The sequence below is a fragment of the Pholcus phalangioides genome, unplaced genomic scaffold (assembly GCF_987345545.1).
Source record: "Pholcus phalangioides strain wild (caught in Gottingen) unplaced genomic scaffold, Ppha-v1.0 ptg000042l_1, whole genome shotgun sequence".
In the NCBI taxonomy this organism is placed as follows: Eukaryota; Metazoa; Arthropoda; class Arachnida; order Araneae; family Pholcidae; genus Pholcus; species Pholcus phalangioides.
The window spans coordinates 24,840,844-24,861,378 of NW_028301628.1; the positions used below are offsets into that span (position 1 = coordinate 24,840,844).

At 35.0% G+C, this 20,535-nt stretch overlaps 1 protein-coding gene across 2 annotated transcripts in view; it reads left to right on the top strand.

Moving 5' to 3' along the window:
- Positions 1-20,535, top strand: part of LOC149064685 (follistatin-related protein 5-like) — a 353,698-nt gene that overhangs the window by 17,799 nt on the left and 315,364 nt on the right. For both annotated transcript variants that reach the window (XM_089254722.1, XM_089254723.1), the window contains exon 2: positions 11,907-12,014. In XM_089254722.1, coding sequence (XP_089110848.1) covers positions 11,925-12,014 — 90 coding nt within the window. In that variant the 5' untranslated portion in view covers positions 11,907-11,924. The remainder of the gene's footprint in view (positions 1-11,906; positions 12,015-20,535) is intronic.

Genomic DNA, 20,535 nt, shown 5'->3' on the forward strand with positions numbered 1-20,535 from the left:
ACCACTGAAATAGAAGAAAAAAATACATAAACAGAAGAAACAATTTACGGATTAGCAAAAAGAAGAACTAGAAATAAGAAATAACTAGCAGAAAAAAAGTTTCGGATCAGCAAAAAAGCATGAATAGAAGGAATAATTTGCGAATCGGGGGAAAATGGGATGACTGAGTAGTTTTCAAATTCATTAATACTCATATCAAGGTTTTAAGCACCAATATAGGGACTCTTAATCAGGGTCTATGAACCCTTGGAGAGGTTTCAGAGGGTTTGTGAGCTTGAATGAGAATAAGTTATTGTTTATGTGTTAATATTATTCTGTAAAGGGTCTGTGGCTTTTGTCTTACAACCGTGAAGGGTTCTTGTAACAAAGGGTTAAAAACCCCTAAGTAACATAATGTGTGACATATTATGTCAGTTTTTTGACTATGTATACATATTTTTGGGATACTGTGATACCTTTTCATAACCAGAGCTTTCATTTTTTTGGAATTTTCAAAATATTTTTGCATTTTTGATAATCAAAAAATGCATTATAAATATAGATGCCAAATCTTTGTTTTTTCAATTTTTTTTAAATATCTTTTTTGTGAAGAAATAATTTACTTCTTTCAAAATTTTTTCAACCAAGATGTTGGAGGGTATATTCCTGTTCGCATACAATTACTTCCAGAATTTTACAGCTAAATTTTATGTTATTACACTTTCACACTTTGTCCAGAGGCACTTTCTTTCCTGGGAGCCATTTTAAAACCCCCCTGAAAGTTTAACATCAAGTGCTGCCCTCTGATGCAAGCCCCAAAACTTCATATTCAGCATATTTCCAACTCAAAATTTACACAATCCTAGAAGCCAGGACTTAACACCTTGTGGTAAAAAAAAGAAGAAAAAAGTGTGCAGTGAGAAAAAGCAATCCACACATTTATGCATGCAGGGTCTGAAAGGGAATATATTGAACTTTCTTCAAAAATATTTCGATGAAATTCTTGATCATGACATTTCCTTTTTCAGACCACAACCTCAAACGTCAATTGCTTATTTTTTATACGGTATTATTGTTTTAAATTTGTCACGGTCTTTTACTATACACCTTTAAAAAAGCATAAATATCTATCGTTTCATTACACTTTAAGGATAAAAAATTATTCGCATCAAAATACATTAGCTATAATATTGTACGTATGGATATAGTTGTCTTAAACGGAATATATTCTCGAGATAAGCCAGAAAAACGGTTACGTGAATATATTCTCCATGCTTTTTTGTCGGATTAAATCATTTCTAACCTAGGACAAGGATTTCCCGTATGAGTGTTTGCGGCAACATTTACGTTATTTTTGCATCTTTGTAAAGAACGTGGAGGAAACTTATTTTCTTTCCAGAGATGAGGTTTTGCGGAATCAGAAAACGAAATAAAAATGGTGTTTTTTTTTCTTACGTTTTTTCCACATTCTTTTTTTTAATATATATATATATATATAAAAGGCTATAAAAAGAGAGAGAACGAAAGTCTCTTCTGCATCTCACAATCGTCATGAAACAAGTGCGTGACTCAAGTTTAGGGTAAAAGGCAAGGGAGAAATAAGTTTCGGACGAGACTTACGGTAAAATGATTGAATCACGGAGTCGAATGCAGTCTTCTTCATGCTATTAAATTTTAGTTTTAAGGGGAAAAAAAATGCGTTGCTATATCCAACTTGGCTATCCGAAAAAAAAGAGCAATTTTTTTTCCCCGTCCAGGTTCCTTGGCTTTAAATAAATAATCTTCCAAGTGCCAGGAACGAACTCTTGTCGTCACAAGAACGCTAATGGTGAGTTTTCGGTACACGCGACCATTTTAGAAAGACATGCTCTTTTTTTATACGTTTCGTAACATTTGGGAGTGGATCTAGAATATATGTGTATAAAAAATTTGGGTTTAATATGTATATATGAAAATGTTATTTTTGTGTACTTTTTCTGTCTCCGGAACGAAGATTTTGCGCACGTTTATGATGTTCAACTTGTGGACGAGTTGTTGCTAGATGTGTCTGCACGGAATAGCGTATCTCTCAAAAATCTTGCATCTTTCTTCTCTATTGCAGTGTATATTTAGTATTTTAAGATTGAAATCGTTATAAAATTTACTAAGAGTTAGTCCGAAATTGATAGAGAAAACGTATAAATTAAATATTTTTAATACATTTAAAGACTAAAAATTTTCTTTTTAGAAAACTGGTGAAGGTATCAATCAATTATAATGTTAAGTAAAACTTTTTGAAGCGTCACTGGAATTACATTTGTAACATATTTCGATGCACAAATTATTTAAAATATAAGGATCGATAAAATGAAAGTGGTTTTATCGAGACGGACGTGAAAGTATACTCTGATGGTTGGAATATATTTTTGAATACTTGTGAAACCTGAAATATACTTTAGATAATAATTTACTCGAAGTTATTTTTGCATTTATTCGATTTTGTATGAGTTATGAATATCTTTTACTCTGTTTCTAATATTCAAAAAATATTTTCACAGTATAGGGATGGGACAAACAAATATATACTCTTTAGATTTCACGGCGAGTCCCGTGTATTGCAAATTAACATATTTATTGAAAACTACTCGGTAATGTATGTTATAATGCTGCATAAACAAAATATTTTGAACAGCCGGAAACTGAATCTATCTTACGTATTTCCCTATCCATACTTTCGAGTGGAATTTTTGTCCAGATAAATTTATCGTATACGTTAGCAACCTATGAAATATGTGAATATGAAAATGTATTGTTACATTCCGAATGTCTATTATTCCATGTAATTTTTACTGAGGTTCCGCAAGGCATATAACTGTCTCCGATTTTTATTTAAAATTTATCTACATTTGATGAGTTATTAATTACTATATCCGTTGGTTTTGGCTCAAAAATTCTCGCATGTTTTGTGATAAAGTTCGTATTTCAAAAAAAAAAAAAAAAAAAAAAAAAAACAGAAAAGGGAATTTTTTCATAGTTACATTTTTACGTATAATATAAAATCCATACGTTCACAGAAACCACCAAAGCCTAACAAATATCGTATTTTAATCATAATTTAATGCCTTAATAAATGACAAAATACTTGAATTCATCTTTTTCGAATTCCGACTACTTATATTTCCGGACGTATGTCTTGCATATTAAACGATGCTTATTCACAGTTTTACAAATTCAATAAAGAATTAATTTGAAAAAATGGAAAACATAATTCAAGATTGCCAGCTTCTACTTTCAAAATTGGAACTTCAACTGAAATTTTGAAAATTTTTGGAATTTTCGAAACCATGGAGAAGAGGGAAAATGTGTATCTGTATATATTTACTTGGAAAAATTGACAGTTACAATTCAATGACCTAGCATTTATTAATATTCACAGCATTAGAAATTTAAATTATTCATTGACACCAAACAAACGTTTATTCCATCACAGCTGCTACTCTAATATAAAATAAATAAATTAAATTGAAAATTTTCTTTCTATGGAAAGACGAATATATTTGGTGATGAAGAAGAAGGTAAGTCAAGAAAGAAATTGAGTTGAATTTCGTATTAATATGCTAAACGGGAGACGTCGGGTTTTAATTAGAATAAGCATATACGCGTACCCCCGTGATGTCCTATCAAAGAGACTTTGACTGAAATTGAAATTCACGAGACGCCATCTGCTCAAAAGAAGATCAAAATTAAAAAAAAGGAAATTGAATTAAATAAGAATTTAAAAAGAGACGAAATATGAATGATAATCAGGAATTCTTTTCCACTTTTTATATTAGAAATTTTAACATGAATAAAAAGTGCATTTTGTAAAAAACGATACAGAATACTTAAGAAATTGTTTATAGAAACATTGTAAACATAATTTAGTGTTTAAAAAATGTATGGATATTTATATTTTTTAATAAAATTATCGAGAAAAAAAACATCAATGATATATTGATAGTAAAAAAAATGATAACAAATTATTTATTAATTAATAGATAACGAATATATTTTAGTGTTATGTGATGTATATAATAGTAATTTTATATATTTTAAATAATTGATTTACAGTAAAAAATGCAGTTGATAGGAATGAAAAATAGTTTTATAAAAATATTTTTATTAATAATTAACGTTTTTCTTTCGAAAATTTCCTTCTATTTCAATATTTTTTAAAAAACTTATTTGGAAAAAGTGTAATGCTTCCTTGAAAAATAAAATTTAATAGAGTTTTTGATAAGTATATAAAGAAATAGTTAAAAGTATTATAAAAAAGATTTTTATAAGCTGAAAAGCTTTCGATTACGTAAATATAACTAATTATATGTTTATTTCAGTATCAATGTCTACTTCATACTCATTTTTAATTATGTACTTTAATTTGAATAGAAATAATATTCTGATGAATTTAGTTCTTTTCCATCAACACTACTTTCTATATAAATATTTTTTTTATAACCTGATAAAAAGATTTCTCCATCACGGGTAAACTTCTTTGATGAAGATATTTTATGTACCTTTTTAATCTCATGAAGCTTTGTTAAATTACCAGTATAATATACCATTTATAATTAATTTCATTCTACACGATGTACTACTGAATAATTAGAAGTTGAAGGTTCTCTATATATAATGTTTTTTTGGTGAATTTTGTGTTAATTCCCGATTTTTAATTATTTTATTATTAAAAGAGAGATATGCAATGTGGTATTGTAGCATTCATTGTGATATATTTTCGTAGTCGTCTTATTTTTTAATATTTTGAGTAATACTTGGGTAATATTTGAGAAGGTTGATGAGAAAGAGAGAAAACTGGGTATAGAGTTGGTTTTTATATTAGAGCTATTTCCATGACTTCCAAATGGAAGGGGCTGCCTTTTAGTTTGGGATAAATACAGTGAAACCTTGATATAACGATATTCTGGGCCAAGAAAAACTATTGTTTTCGAGGGATTATGGTTATATCGAGAGGCAACATTGTCATCAGGTGCTACCGAATTTATGCCGTTATTGGTATCTTTTCCAAAACTGCGTTGTTAGTACCATCAGAATACCTAGTATCATCATTCGTCGCGAAAAACTGAAAAATTCACGCAGATGCATTGCCCCTGTAAGATGAAATTCACGCAGATGCATTGTCCCTGTAAAGAAGTTTACTGTATTACACTTTTACGTCTTACAGGAAAAATAGCAATACCAACAGATTTATATCATTTTCGTTGCAAATGCGGTGCAAAACATCTATATTATAAGACGCTTTTGGAAGAAGAAAAACGTGACGAAGTTAAATTTGAATTCAATGCGATTTTGAGTGAAATATAAAATAATATCGTTGTAGCGGTTTATTAAAATCTCTTAAACATTATCGTTATTATCATAGTAGAAGAATGATATCGTTGTATCGTAGGGTTTAACATTTGGCTATAGAAAATTCGAAACAGGATTTGAAAAAATATCGTAGTATAGAGATTTATTATTGCAGCGAGGTTTCACTGTGTATATTACAATTTTTTTACAATATAAATTCACTGTAGAAAAGCCCTTTTTTCTGACTATACATTTTTTATTAAAGTTGTACTATTAAACATAAAAGGTTAATGTTTATTTTTCAAATACTAAAATTGTATTATTTTAATATACGCATTCTCCCTAGTTCTTAGATTCGAATTACTTTGCGAAAAAAAGATATCTTCTTTGCAAAAAAAATGTTAAAATCACGAAAATCTTTAAAGGGTGATAGAATTGCACTGAAAAAACATTATATTCTTCTTGACAAAAATGCATGGTTGCGAGTAACGCGTTTAAGATTTATACGTTACTAAATTAGAGTACCATTTGATGAAACAACAAGGGAGCTGTGATAAATAATTCATTAGTTATTTGCAATATTTGCTTTCAAGTTTTGTTTGATGTTTTTGTTCGAAAAATGCACCGCTGCTCATTTCTGTTTCTTACGGAACCTCTACTGATATCTGGGAAATCCCAGGGTTCAGAGGAACTTTGGTTGACAGACATTACTGAATGTTGTCGATAAGGAATTTCTTGTTCCTTTGTGCTGTTTTCTCACAATAGCGCTCCAATCGAATAGTGCTCATGTGAATTCCCAGAATCTGAATGGATCGCTCTCATCCATGCAGTGTTCACCAATACGCATCTGAAAGCGTGATTCATGCATCAAAATTCAATTTCAATGCAAGTTTCGTTGAGGAGTGGAAATATTTAAGAGTGAAAAAATTAATTTTTTTTTCTTAAACAGTTATTTCTCTGTTTTTCCTGAAAAAAAAAATACCCCTCATTTTAAAAAACAACGTCTTAGAATTTTGGAGAAGGGGATGAAATTACTCTTCAAAATAATTTTTTTCAGTTTACACTGCATTCACGCAGTCTTAAGCAATTTATTTGTCTTAGAGTGCGTTCTCGACGATCACTCCCTTAAAATTTGTACCGTGAGCTCAGAATCACCCTGTACATTTTCTTCTCTGGGTGGGGGGAAGGGAGGATAAAACAATCCTCAAGTTCCTTCCACACTAAAAAACAAAAATCTGTTACCGCCTTTTCATCATCGGGCTCAATAATTTCACCGATAAAAGCATTGTTTTGTTGGTATGGGGGGGGGGGGAAAGGGAAAGAATTCAGTACGTGTTCAGTCGATATGCAAATGAGGACAGCATATTTTAGGCACGTAAAGGGGGGGGGGAAGTGTGTGGGGGGGGGGAGCTATTTAGTACGCGTCGCTTGAGCGATAAGCAGCTATTGTTCTTGATGTATGTATTATTACTAACCCGTCTTCTATCACCATTAACATTTGTCATTCCCGTTCTCTTAAAAAAAAATTATACTTTGTGTGTGTAGATGGTGTGTGTGCGCACGCTCGGGAAGGGGGAGGGGGCAATAATATCGAAACTAAGGTAGTAAATACTAAGGGAGAATGGACGGTATTTTCTCTGAAATATATATATATTTTTTTCCTTGTACTTATTATTTGATTTCGGGAGCCTAATTATGTGGACGTGTATGGCAGGTGTCACGCTAAGCGTCATTAATTCAACACCGCCTCATTTTGTCGTATCTATGCGTGTGTCTTGAAGCATTTTTTTTGCCTCTTTTTCATTATTTTCCTTCTTTATAAATTTTCTTCTCCCCGTAGCTCATCTCAATTCAATGTCGTCCGTAAATGTCTCCTGCTGATCGATGTTGCCAAGGAAGATGTAAAAGAAAAATAATAATGAATACTTTTCCATTCAGTATGCGTGTGCTCACGCGTGCAAAAAATTTCTCGAATGTGTAATGATAATAGATCTTTGTTTTTTCTTCTCTTTCTCTGTAAAATAATGGAGTAATGAAAGGGTACGTGAAATGTATTGACAACATAATTCATGATATATAACTTGTTAGATTACATCAATTATAAGGGCGTCATTACTATTATTACAGCTTAACACATGCCTATAATGACGTTACGTTAGCGTTTTTTTTTCTTTACAAGTGAATATACAGAGTGTCCCGTAAGTTCGTAAATAGTTTAAAAATTATAAAACACTTCTCAAAGGAATTGGTGTATTTGAATGAGGTTTGCGATTTTTTTTGGTACAGAAAAAAGAAATTCGTTCAAATTTTTGTTGATAGAGGCCACTGCACGAAAGCAAGTCTCTGGAAATATGCAAATCAGAGTCATGAAATGCAGTGTGTACGACTAAGAGCTCATTTATGAATTTTCCTGTTACTGGCGCTTGCATGAGTTTTTTATTGTGATGTTGATATTGGTGAAGTTGTTTTACTTCAGCCACGAATCGTCAGTTGAAGTTTTACGAACGTTTCGGATACGGAGGTGATCAAAGAAAGGTTCGGGTAAAAACACTCTCTCCCCAGCTTCCCTCTATCGACAATAATTCGAACTACTTTTTTTCCTGTAAAAAAAAAACCAAAAAACCTCATTCGTGAGAAGAATAACTTTTCCCAAACTGCTTTCAAAATAAAATCGGATATCATGCCATGAGTTTTGGTGCAAACTGCATAGCTATATGACAATTCATAGATTTTTAAAAGGTGTAGTGACCTCTGGTCGGGCTATGCTAATCTTGGTACAATTATTCAATCATTGACCGTCACTCATTGTTAGAAAAATTGATGGCAGATGGCAGCACTACACATAACAAGCATAATACAGAAACGGACTTCATGTTAGGTTCACAACACGCACTCTCACATTCCAACATGTACCAATTCGTTAGTAATTCCGTAGAGGAATGTGGACGAGGTGCATGAATGGTTCAGTAGTAGTAGTGATTTCTGGCCCAACCTGTTCAATTCAAAGTAACGCTTAACGAGTCTGAAATGGGTGAAAGCTTACCTACCCTCTAGAACAGCGGTTCTTAATCGGTGCTCCGGAGCGATAAAGCAAGCACCCCACGCATATCTATTCTGGAGGGGGCATTTCTTTCGAGGACAGCTTAATCGGTGCTCCGGAGCACCGATTAAGAAATTGCTTCGCGAGTCAAAAAAGGTTCAGAACCACTACTCTAGAAATATGTGCAAAGGTTTTGCATCCCTTGAAATTGACGAAATGCTTTTGCATCCCTTGAAATTGACGAAATGCTTTTGCATCCCTTGAAATTGACGAAATGCTTTTGCATCCCTTGAAATTGACGAAATGCTTTTGCATCCCTTGAAATTGACGAAATGCTTTTGCATCCCTTGAAATTGACGAAATGCTTTTGCATCCCTTGACATTGACGCTTTTGCATCCCTTGACATTGACGCTTTTGCATCCCTTGACATTGACGCTTTTGCATCCCTTGACATTGACGCTTTTGCATCCCTTGACATTGACGCTTTTGCATCCCTTGACATTGACGCTTTTGCATCCCTTGAAATTGACGGAATGCTTTTGCATCCCTTGACATTGACGCTTTTGCATCCCTTGAAATTGACGGAATGCTTTTGCATCCCTTGAAATGAGGGGTCTCTTAGGTGAGCTTCCATACTCCTTAGAAATGTGTAGGTTACATGCTTTCCACCTCCCCAGAAATAGGCATTTGGAGGTTTTGTATCCTCGAAAGAAATGCCCCCTCCAGAATAGATATGCGTGGGGTGCTTGCTTTATCGCACCCTCCCTCTAGACCCATACGCGCGTAGGATGCTTTACTACTAGAAACGCATACCAGGTGTTCAAATCTAAGTATTAGTTACAAAATCATCCGAAAGAGGTTTTTTTCTTGAAGAAATTAGTTTTTAACAGTCCTCTTTGAAATGTAGAAATTTTTTTCTCATTGTTTCTATTCGTACAGCTGTAAAAGCGTAGTACTCTATCAGGTAATTTTCACTTACCTGCATAACAGAATCGATCAGTATGTGCAGTACAATATAATGTATCGATCCGAATATCCATCAAAGCTGCAAAATTGTCTTGAATTTTAAATGACCAACTTATTTTATGGCCACCTTTGTACATCAAAGCAATGACAGGATCAATCAATTTATACATTTTCCATATTTTCCTTAAAAAATATTCAAATTTTAAAATTCGCATTTATCATTCTACGGTCTAGTAGGTAGACATATCAATATTTGAAGAAATACTGTATGTTTTTTTTTTCTTAGCAAAAAATATTTTTTTTAGTCCAGATTTTTGAATTTTTCCCTATCCAAGGGGAAAAAATATCCTTATGGTATATCCCAGCTCCTGTTTTCAGTATCCTGGAATTTTTTCCCCCCCTCTTTCGGTTTTCGTTCGCTTGCCTCAAACGTTGTCGATACGAATATGAAGCGATTTCAACGTCTTTTCATTCATAAGAAAAGAACATTTTTTTTTCTTTTTTCCTTTAGAATAGCGATTTTGAGGGAAAATATATTTGAAAGTTCCCACATTTATTTGTAGGAGATATATTTCTATCTCTCTCTAGCCATAGTGAGAATCGGTACAATCTGTGGCAACGATTTTCGGTCCAACATTATCGATCTGAAAAAAATACCGAAAGTGCAGAGAAGTATCAAACCTTATCCATGTTTGGTGAAAAGTATCGGCCAATGTCTGGAATATCTACTCACTTCGCACATTACCTGTATTGGCTTCAGTACTGGAATTTGTGCGATTTTTTTTTTTTGGAGCGCTTGTTATCATATCGTGTAATGGAGAAAAATTCTCGATGTCTGGGGGAAAAACTTTAACAAATAACTATTTCTTTGAAGAAGAAGCCTCTTAAGCATTTCAAGGATTACGTAAGCTTCTTACGGCGCACATACATTAGCGCGCCAATCTTGCAGCGATTCTAATCCACTCGTGGGTGCACAAACTTCCTTTGTGTTCCTTTTCTTTTCTTTGTGTTCGTTGAAAAAACCGATTCCAAGTGGGTACAGTTCAAACAGCTCACAATAATTATTTCGTAACACCGTACAAATTACAGAACAACCAATTGCGAATGCTTACGTTACATGATCCACGTGCTAATATATACGCGCCTTTATGAGTTTGAACACATTGTATGCGTTTCTATTACGCAAGCATTCCATGTGCGTCTGGGCCTGGGGGGGGGGATAAAGCAAAGCATATCTAGTTGTAAAGATTTGTTGTATCCGACTTATTTTATGGCATGCAAGCATCCTACGTACTTCTGTGGGGATGGGCGAAATTCCACTCACTCCAAGAGCCTCCCACCCGAGCCAAATGATAAAAAAAGGCATTTTACGTATTTCCGGAGGGTTAGCAAACGTCTTGAGCACTTCTAGAGGGGGGTGAGCGAGCCTTCATCTTTTTTCAAGGGATTCGAAACCCTTCTACTCACCTATTTTCTTCTGGTGAGAGGAAGGGGGGGGGGGAGAAGAAATCATAATACAGCACCTTTAGAAGAGTGCAGACTTCGTTGGTTTGTAAACGTGTCGCAGGCCACTTAAGCGATCTGTAGATGTGACGCGAATCCCCCAAGTGATCTAGGAATCATAGGCGGAGATAGACTTGGAAGTCTGGGGGAGGGGCACGGTCATTATTGCTGGGGGACAAGATGATGATGATGTCGATTCATCTATACATATATGCATTAGATCTGTCGACTTCACCTTTGATGCTGAGGGATGCCCCCCCCCGTATCTCCGCCAATACTAGGAATGTACCGTGGACCACTTAAATCTTGTGGAAATGTGCCGTGGGCGTATGAGCAGGCCTCCACCAATTTTGAGGGATGCAGAAGCTTCACACCGATTAAAAGGGATATACAAAACCCTTCTATGCGTTTTTAAGTCGTACCTTCGACGTATTCAGTGGAATATGTATTTTTCTTCGTATTCCACTTCCTTGGTATTCGTATACCTTCTTCGTATCTTGTAAGGTGGACCCTCCCCCCCGGGTTAATGAAACCAAGACAAAGTCTTACCTTTATTCCCATAATTATTTACGTAAGCAATTCACAGCCCTCGCTACGGATTGCTTCACTAATAATTAATAATTCCAATCGCATAAACAGACACATGTTAATGAATTTTAATTGTGGTGAAATTTTTATGCATTAAATTCTGCAAATTTAGTGTTTAAAACACAAAAAGCTGTCTTAAATTAACGTAGGCTGTAATTATTAAATAGTTCATTGTTATGCTAATTTATTTACCAATGAATTTTAATCACGGGTTAAAATATAAAATTACTGTCAATTTTTTTGAACCCATTCTAATATTAATTAGAAAACTTCATATTAAATTCCTCCAATATTTAATTTAGGTAATATGAGTTCTTCTCTGAAACGAATTGAATATATTCGACGAAATATTTTTAGGTAATTAATTAATTATATTAATGATATTCCTTTTAGATACTTATCTTTGTCACTGATTTTGAAATTCCTATCAGTTTGTACAAGTGATTTGCATTTGAATAAAACTTCATGAAATTTTTTAACTAATATATGCATTTATTTTTCTAGGAACTTTGTGTAGAGTGAATGAACATGAATTGCCGACTGTGTCTTTTTCATCTGGTGTGTTTAGGGATCGTATTTCTCGCCGTCGCTCCAGAGTACAGTCACTCAAAGGTAAGTGCTTACAAACGATGATATTAAGAGTTTTACCCATCTCTCCCTCTGACATACAGCAATGCAATATCACGTCAAGTCTGCTGAATTTCCGCGTTCCGATAGATCTAAAGCAAGAGTCTTCAACGCAGGGATCTCGGAGCTTTTCATCGTGGTCCGCTGATAATTTTTAGCTTTTAGGAAATTGCTTAAAAAAAACTGGGAAAGACTTTTAATTACCTTCATTAATTGTGGCACATTACCAGGGTCGTCTTAACAATGGGGGGAGGAATAAACACTTTTTGGGCCCTCTATTTCAATATCCATGGAGAAAAAAGTCAGCATATAAAGACTTAGAAATGCTTGAAAAAAATCCCTTGATGAAAAAAATAATAATTTCAGAATTATTAGAAGAGATGGTATCATGATTGGTGAAAGAAATAATTTCATAACTATTGAAAAAATAATTTCAGAGTGGGTGAATGAAATGATCTCAGAATAAATAAATAAAAAAGTCTTCAGTTATTTGTGGACTCCCTTATTCTTATTCGGGGCCATGTTGGCCAATCCGTTAATACGCATCTGTACATCATATTTAAGTCGTTGTGAATTTGTGTATTCTTTACAAGTATAAATACCTGAGTATGACTCGATGTTGTCATCCACGGGCTTCACGGGAGCCGATCTCTCGTTAAAAAGTCTCGCCCCACTGAGGTACAAATAGTCAATAATTACGCTTCACTCACAATTTGAAATTTATATATAAATGGCAGCACACTAAAATTCACAAACACTATATAAGCACTCAGATTGCTATAGGTACTCATACGCTCACATTTCCGGCCGAACTCAATCAGTAGTAAATTGCCTAGAGTTGTGTTCAGTTTGAAAGAAAGAAAGAAAGACTTCATGGGAAGTTCGGTTTTGTACCACAATCTCTGGAAGGTTGAAGACCCCCCGCTTTCTGAAGCTTCGATATGTGCTTCATTATATGTTAATGGCCATCGCGATAGTTCCTGGATGTTCGAGATTCAATGTACGACTATTTATGAGAAAAATGTACTACTAATTTACTGTTACTAGCGAAAATCCTGCAAATTAGTTTTCACGATTAATTAATGTATTTAAGTAGAAGAAAATAAAGAATTTTCACTGTGAAAAATTTTCTCCGCAAAGGGATGGTTTTGTAGAACATGTGCGCAACTGTATGGGGGTCATTCAAGTATTACCTAAGCATCAAAAGGGGGGGGGGGGTTTCGGATGTGCTAACTTTTGATGACAAGGGGGGAGGGTTTGAAGGTTGCTTACGTCATCAACCACCCTTTATGAGAATATGAAATATTCTAAGCTGCTGACGAAATTTTGGTGACGTGGGGAGGGGGGGCATCAGTGTTTTGCTGACTTTTGCTGGCAGGGGGGGGGGTCAAATATGGCTGAAGATCTGCTTGCGTAATACTTGAATGGTCCCATGTTGAGAATCTGTTAAAATATTAGATTGATGTTTTACTTTTTCTACAATAGCTATTCCTGAAGAGGCCACCTTCATGAAAACCATTCTCAGTTGAAAAGTTTTTTTCTCCGAAATTACATGAATTAATCTTAAAAAGATGACAGATTGAGAAAATCACGAATTTCTCTAGGACGGGGGACATATCTATCAAACAATCATCTGTGTTCAATCCACGTAAGAAGTGCGATAGTATATAAAGCATAATCATATTTTCATCTCTGCCATCTTTTTTTTGCCTTTTGAATTTCACAGAAAAGGAAATGTATCTCAGCTTCAAATTGAATAGTAATTATGATTGTAAAAACTATTGGCTTCACTCAAAACAAATCCTATTCACCTCGATCAAACTGTTAATCCGGGCCACAAAACTTAGTACACTATACACTTTCTCTTATTAGCATATCAAATTATTATTCTTCTTATAGACTGTCTAGAAAAATCTTAAAACACCATCAGCTTAAAAAAATAATTTAATCACCGAGTCATTTCTACTAAAAATTGGAAATTATCTTTTGAAAGATAATAGATAACGAAAAAAAAAAAAATCTCACACACAAGTTATGGTAGGGGTTCTAGACCCTCATTTTCAAGAAAAATACTTCTTTTTCATGAAAATCTCGGCTATTAAATGCCAAAAGAAAAATTTCCATATAAATTCTAAAATACGCTTCCTCAGCAATGTCAGTCTTTAAAGAAAAAGTCTATGTTTACATTATGAAACTTCTCCAAATATTGAGTTTATAATTAATGTTTAAAAAAGAAGTAAAATATAAATAAAAATTCATCATTAGCAAAAAAAAAAAAAAAAAAGGTTGAAAAGTAATTCAAGCGTCGAGCATATCCACTGGCTTGTATAATTAGAGCCAAAATTTTGTCTGTCAACAAGCTAATCCCTGGGAAAAATCTATGGGTACCTATTCTCCCGGACACCCCTATTCACGCAGCCTCTAAGAGTGGGCGAAGGGGGGATGTCTTCACTGTTATTTATCAGTCCTGGAGCCGGGAATTTTAATGGGTTTTGCCGGTAATCTCCTTTAGCTCTCTCATCCCCTTTTCCATCTTAGTTTTTTTCCCCTACCCTCTCTGGTAGGTATTCTTTCTTTCTCTCCTCTCTCGTAGAGAGCAATATAATAAAAGTTTTCTAGAAAATTCGGTCCTGGAGAAAAAGGAGAGAGAGAGAGAAGAGAGCAAAACCTATAAGAGATACGACGTAGATGATTCGATAACAGCCAGCAGGGAAACGGAATTATATCGTGAAGAGGTAGAGATTGCTTGAGAGAGCAAAGTATTATAGCTTCACCGAGTATATTATAGTGAAAAAAAAAATACAGAGAACTTTTAAATATATATAACCATACAACGAGGATATCACTGGGAACTGAATAACAACCGATGACATTTATGTATTAGTTTTGTACTTTATGTACTCTATTTGATCGTAACTGCTCTCCACTATCCTGATGTTTATTGCTCCTCTGACAGCCATGGCAGCTAATGAATCGCTAGAAATGTTTCGGTTGGATTCCTATGATATCTGACTGAGGGTGAATGGAAAATTCATCGGAAACAGTTCACAGACGCGCAATTCACAGTCAGGGGTGATTCATCGACTCACAATCTACAGAAAGGATAAATTCAACGAAGGAATGATAACATGCACAGTATTATCATCTATCCATTTAATCAGTCGATATTGAATTTTTGTTTTCATTCGAGTCTACTCAGTCCTGTAATTCCTGCTTCTCGCATGGGTAATCGGGGCACGCGCCCAGGGCCTCAGGAATTAGCTGTATTGTATTTTAAGCAAAACACTGACCCCCATGCCCGTTCCCCCTTGCGTATACCTCTGCCTCAAAGAGGACTACATACAGGGTGTCTCAGCATCAGGTTTACAAACGTCTAGGAGGGGTAGGGTACACCTAGACCACCCGGAATCGCATAGCATTGCGGGTCGGAAATGCTTTCCTGATGCTTTAGAAGGCGTTGTACAGGAGCGGTGGTTGCGGTCGTTTGGTGCATTGGCCTGCTGGATCGCCGGATATATCATGCCTTGATTACTTCTTTCGGAGTCCCCAGACTGGAGACATATACAAATACAAAAACAACGCCACAAAAGGCAAATTGCCCAACGAGGTGGCTGACTTAAGAACATCATGGATCCCCGAGCCATTTTTTGGAGGCCCTACCTACTACTACTATACCACACATGCACCCCACAACAACATTTCAAAACATTTGTGTATGACCCCATTGAAAGCACTGAAGAATTTGTTGCCTGCATTGCAGGGAATTCCTAGACATGCCCGGAATCTTCCAGGATGTTTGAAATTCAATGCACCTGAGATGTGAGCCCTGCATTACAGCTCGCTGATGACATTCTGAACACCTTTGACCTCTGTTACTTTTTTCAATTCACATTTATTATTAAAACCCGTGTTCACTTACGTGGTGTCCTTTCACCTCTGGTGTTTTCTATGTACCCTACAGCAGTGGTTCTCAACCGGTGCCATATGGCCCTCTAGTGGTACTGCGATACTTGAAGGGGGCCACGGAAGAAAATGTAGAAAGGGGCCATGACAGGTGGTTTGGAGGGCTGCTGAAAGCCGAGAAGAAAAATTAAGGTGTGAAGAAATAAAGCTTTTATATTAGTGACTATACACTTGCAGAATCCAACAAAACCACCAATAAAACCAGGGCCGTCTTAGGGCAGGGACCCATCTGGGTCTCACCACCTACATTTTGCAGCAGGTTCCCTAGGATGAGGTTTTTCGCAGGCCCCCCGGCAACATTTTTCACAGACCTCCTCCTCTATATTAAATTTATAGTTTCAACAAAAAAATGATGAAAACCATATCAGGCCCCGTGCTGCAGCTCTGTGAGTCCCACTCTTGTGAGGGGTCATGCCCAGGGTATCATGTCCATAAGTAACCCCACCTTATGATATTTTGTATAATACAATAAATTTTGAAAATAAGTAAGAAATATGTAGGCTGTTTATTTCCAGCTAAGTATGGGACTACCATAGCATCACTTTGCTTAAGGCGCCCATGATGCTGAGACGGCCCTGAATAGAACTCACATTAGCGGGGAGCTCAATAAATTCTAGGCCAGTGGTCTGGAGGCCAATCTTATTTGCAAAATTTTCGTTCAGTATAAATTCACTGAAAAAATCAATTCAAATACGTATAAAGGATCTTGCTTCTAGATGAGAGTCGAAAACTCTGGGTAAGACGTGGGGGGGGGGGGGCGCATGAGAAAAAAAATGGTTCCAAGGGGGCCATGGGCAAATAAAGGTTAAGAAACACTGCCCTACAGTATCAGGAAAGCATTTTCAACCATGCATTGCTATTACCCAGCGCCCTGAGTCCACTTACAAACTGGTAATTCAAGTAATAAAGCGTAGTAAATGGGGACGTAATGAAATGTAAATTTGCCAGTTAAATTTCATTCTGATGATTTTTTTTTCCTTTCGGTGATTTGCGTGACGGTGAATTATCGAAGGCGAGTTTTCCGTAATTGAATTATATTGTCAGTAAATTTTCCTTTCCATGGCAGAGAACTTGGTGATTCACCGACGCACAATTTGCCTGCCGACAAGATGATTCACCGAAAGAAAGATTTGCAGCTGCAATACTAGATGGGCGATTATGAATAATACAATATTAATCAGACGATATAGAGTTTTTGCTTATTTTTATTTGAGTCTGATTGCAAACGTTGAATTCAAGTATTAAAGTGTAGTGAATGGGGTAATATGAATTGATGGTTGTCGATGAATTGTTTTTCGTCTGTTGGTTAAATTTTCCTTCGATATTATGCGTGGCTGAGAACTGATGTCGGCGAATTTTCAGTTGCTGGTTAACTTTCTTTCACATGGATAGTCCTTTCTGATGATATGTGTAACGAAGAGCGGTCGTGGATTTTTTGTATCGATGAATTGCTTGTTGATTTATTTTCCTTCCAATGAATTTTCTTTCCGGTGATTTGCGGAGCTGAGAAATGTTGCTGGTGAGTTTTCTGTCCATGGTAGAGAACTTTATAGTCTGTGATTCATGGATGCACCGGCAAGAAGAATAATATTGAATTTTTATGTGAATTTTTTTTGTATTCGAGCCTGATTACAAACGTTTAATTGAAGTAATAAAGTGTTACGGACGGATGGGCTGATGCAAATGGGTGTTGATGAATTGTTTGTCGGTTAATTTCTTTTCCGATGGTATGCGTGGCTGAGAACTGTTGTCGGTGAATTTTCCGTCTATGAATTGTTCTTAGTAAATTTTCCTTCTCACGAATTTTCCTTTCAGTGAATTCCGCCACGCTTATAATTTAGAGCGTGTCGGAGAATCTTCCGTCGATGCATTGTAGTTGGTAATTCCCGCAACCCCCCCCCTCGAAACTACCTTTCAGTGATATGTGTGGCTGAGAACTGTTTTCCGTGAGTTTCCTATCGATGAATTATATATATATATATATGTATATGATACATGTGGTGGTGATACTGCTGTCGGTCAATTTTCCGTCGATGAATAGGTGTTCGTAAATTTTTCTTTCCACAACTTTTGCTTCCTGTGATATGCGTGGTGGTGAACTATCGTATTTAAATTTTTCAGCGATGAATCTCCGGTGGACAGTTTTAAATATTTTCGAGCACCTTTGTCGAATCTCGAAGCACTTGGGAGGACTCCTAAAACAAGCAAACAGGTTAGGAATCCGAAATTAATACTCACTGAAAATAGCTTGATCAAAATCACGCGGCACTCCTGCACGATCTAATCTAACAGCATCATTCGCAATCAATGGGACAACACTGACAAAATTTTATCGATTCATGTCGTGTCGATATTTCTAATAACTCCAAGTATAGTCACCCTTTTACGAAATAGCGATCCAATCAAACCATTATTAATCCTTATAAGACCCTTGATAGAAAATAAAATCAAGATCTTTCTTGAATAAATCCAAGAAATCAAAAACAAAAACTAAGAAAAAAGAGCTAGTTTCAAAGAAACATGGTTTAAAATTAAAACATAGTTTGAAATTAGGAAATGGCAGATGGTGAACCAAAATAATTTTATTTTTGAATTTTTTTTTCTTTTTAAAATTCTTTCATGCCCACGAACCAAAGGTTAGGAGAAACCCCCTCAAGATATATATTTATATTATTATTTTTCCCCTATTTTTTTTCCCGATCCGTTAATCTCCTCCTCCGATTCTCGAGATTACGGAACGTTCCCTTCTTGTTCAAATCCCTTTTATTTATTTCAAGAGATTTTTTTCTCCCTCCATTTAATGCATTTTGTGCGCGTTTATTTTTTTTTTCAGTAAAAAAAAAAAAAGCCCCCGGTGTTTTTCTTTTAAATTAATTCAGGAGATTTTGAATTTTTTTTTTAAATTTCTTTTAATTTATTTCATATAAAATGAATTTAAAAAAATATATTTTTCCCCTTTGTTTAATGGAAGATAATTCATTAACTGGTGATTCCGAAGGGGCGCAGATGTCTTGTATCATATTGTATACGTGTGTTATTATCAAGGGTATTTTCCGTTCTGACACTTTTCTTATTTTTGCTTTAAATCCTATGTTGTTGATGACACTTCGATTTCTCCGTTAGATATTGGATTCTACTGAAATTACTTTTTGATCATACCTTGTAGAAACGAATGTTCTATCTTTCTAATCCGTAGAAAAAAAAATTCACGGTAATTTGTTGAAATTTAAGTAAATTTTTATTGAAAAAAATTATTGGTGGGAAATTAATTTGTTTTTTAGCTAATAAATTATAAGGGAAAATTTGTTGCGCTAATACTGGAAATTGGGCTAGTCAACACATGTTGAAGTAATCACTACCAACTGCCCTTAAATTGGTGATTATTTTGGCGGTAGAGTTATCACGTATAACTCCCCAAGAAAAAGAAAAATTAATAATAAGTGGAAAAAAATGTCAAACTCGATTCAAATTGAAACTTATATGCAGCAAAATCACTGAACAAATCAATTTCATTGTTTCATTAAAAAAAGTTAATCATTTATAGCTATTAAAGTTATGCCAATCGTAGAAAACCGCACGACTGCAGGGAAGGTAACACACTCAAGCAGGCTTCGGTGAAAAAAAAATTTTCTTCAGTATAAAGTTGATATAACAAAAACATCGCACAGAACGCGGTTGAACCCATAAAATACGAATCATATGGTCTACCCCTATTTCTGACTATCAACAGCGCGATTTGTCTGGGAGATGGAATCCATAACAAATGCGGTAACACACAAAAAGGAGATAATTTACGAGGATTCATAACTTTTAACATTTTAATCTCCTCAAAAACTATGCTCTAGTAGAAATATTACTAAAAATATTATTTAACCATTGATGTATTTCAAGTTTGGTACACATACTTGCAAGTGTATATGCCATGCAATGGCAGCGCAATGTTTTGTATACAAACAAACCTCCAGTACTCAAAAAATCACCGCGACTAGAAAGTCACGACGTTTGAGTTAGGCAGACGTATGTATTTTTCATTCCGTTGAGCAACCGAGATTGAAGATTTTGGTAATCAATCCAAGTGGGATACTCGGTCAGCGTGATATTTTTATTCTCTGAAGACGACACCCATAGCATATCGAAATGCATTAGGAGTTTTATATTTCCTTGCATTATTTGCCTTTTTTGTTGGTGGTTTTTCGGAGTTTTTATTGGAAAAGTTATCTACCGAACCTCCAATACTCATTTTCATTTGTTGCAAATCTTCAAACATTAAGAAAATTTTGTTTTATATCGTCGCCTTATGTTATGCGTATGATAAAATATCATGACACCGATATAAGTGAATTATTTTCAGAGAAAATTGACAGGTCTGTCAAAGAGGGCAAAATATTTGAGATCCATGCATAAAATATTTGATTTATAGAAAAATTTTAATTTTAAATGTAATTTCAAACCAGATTGAGACAAAGAAATTTCGATTTTTCTCCTCGTTTTATGAAATGAAGTTTTCTTTACTTGCAATCGATTTATATTGAATTACATGCAG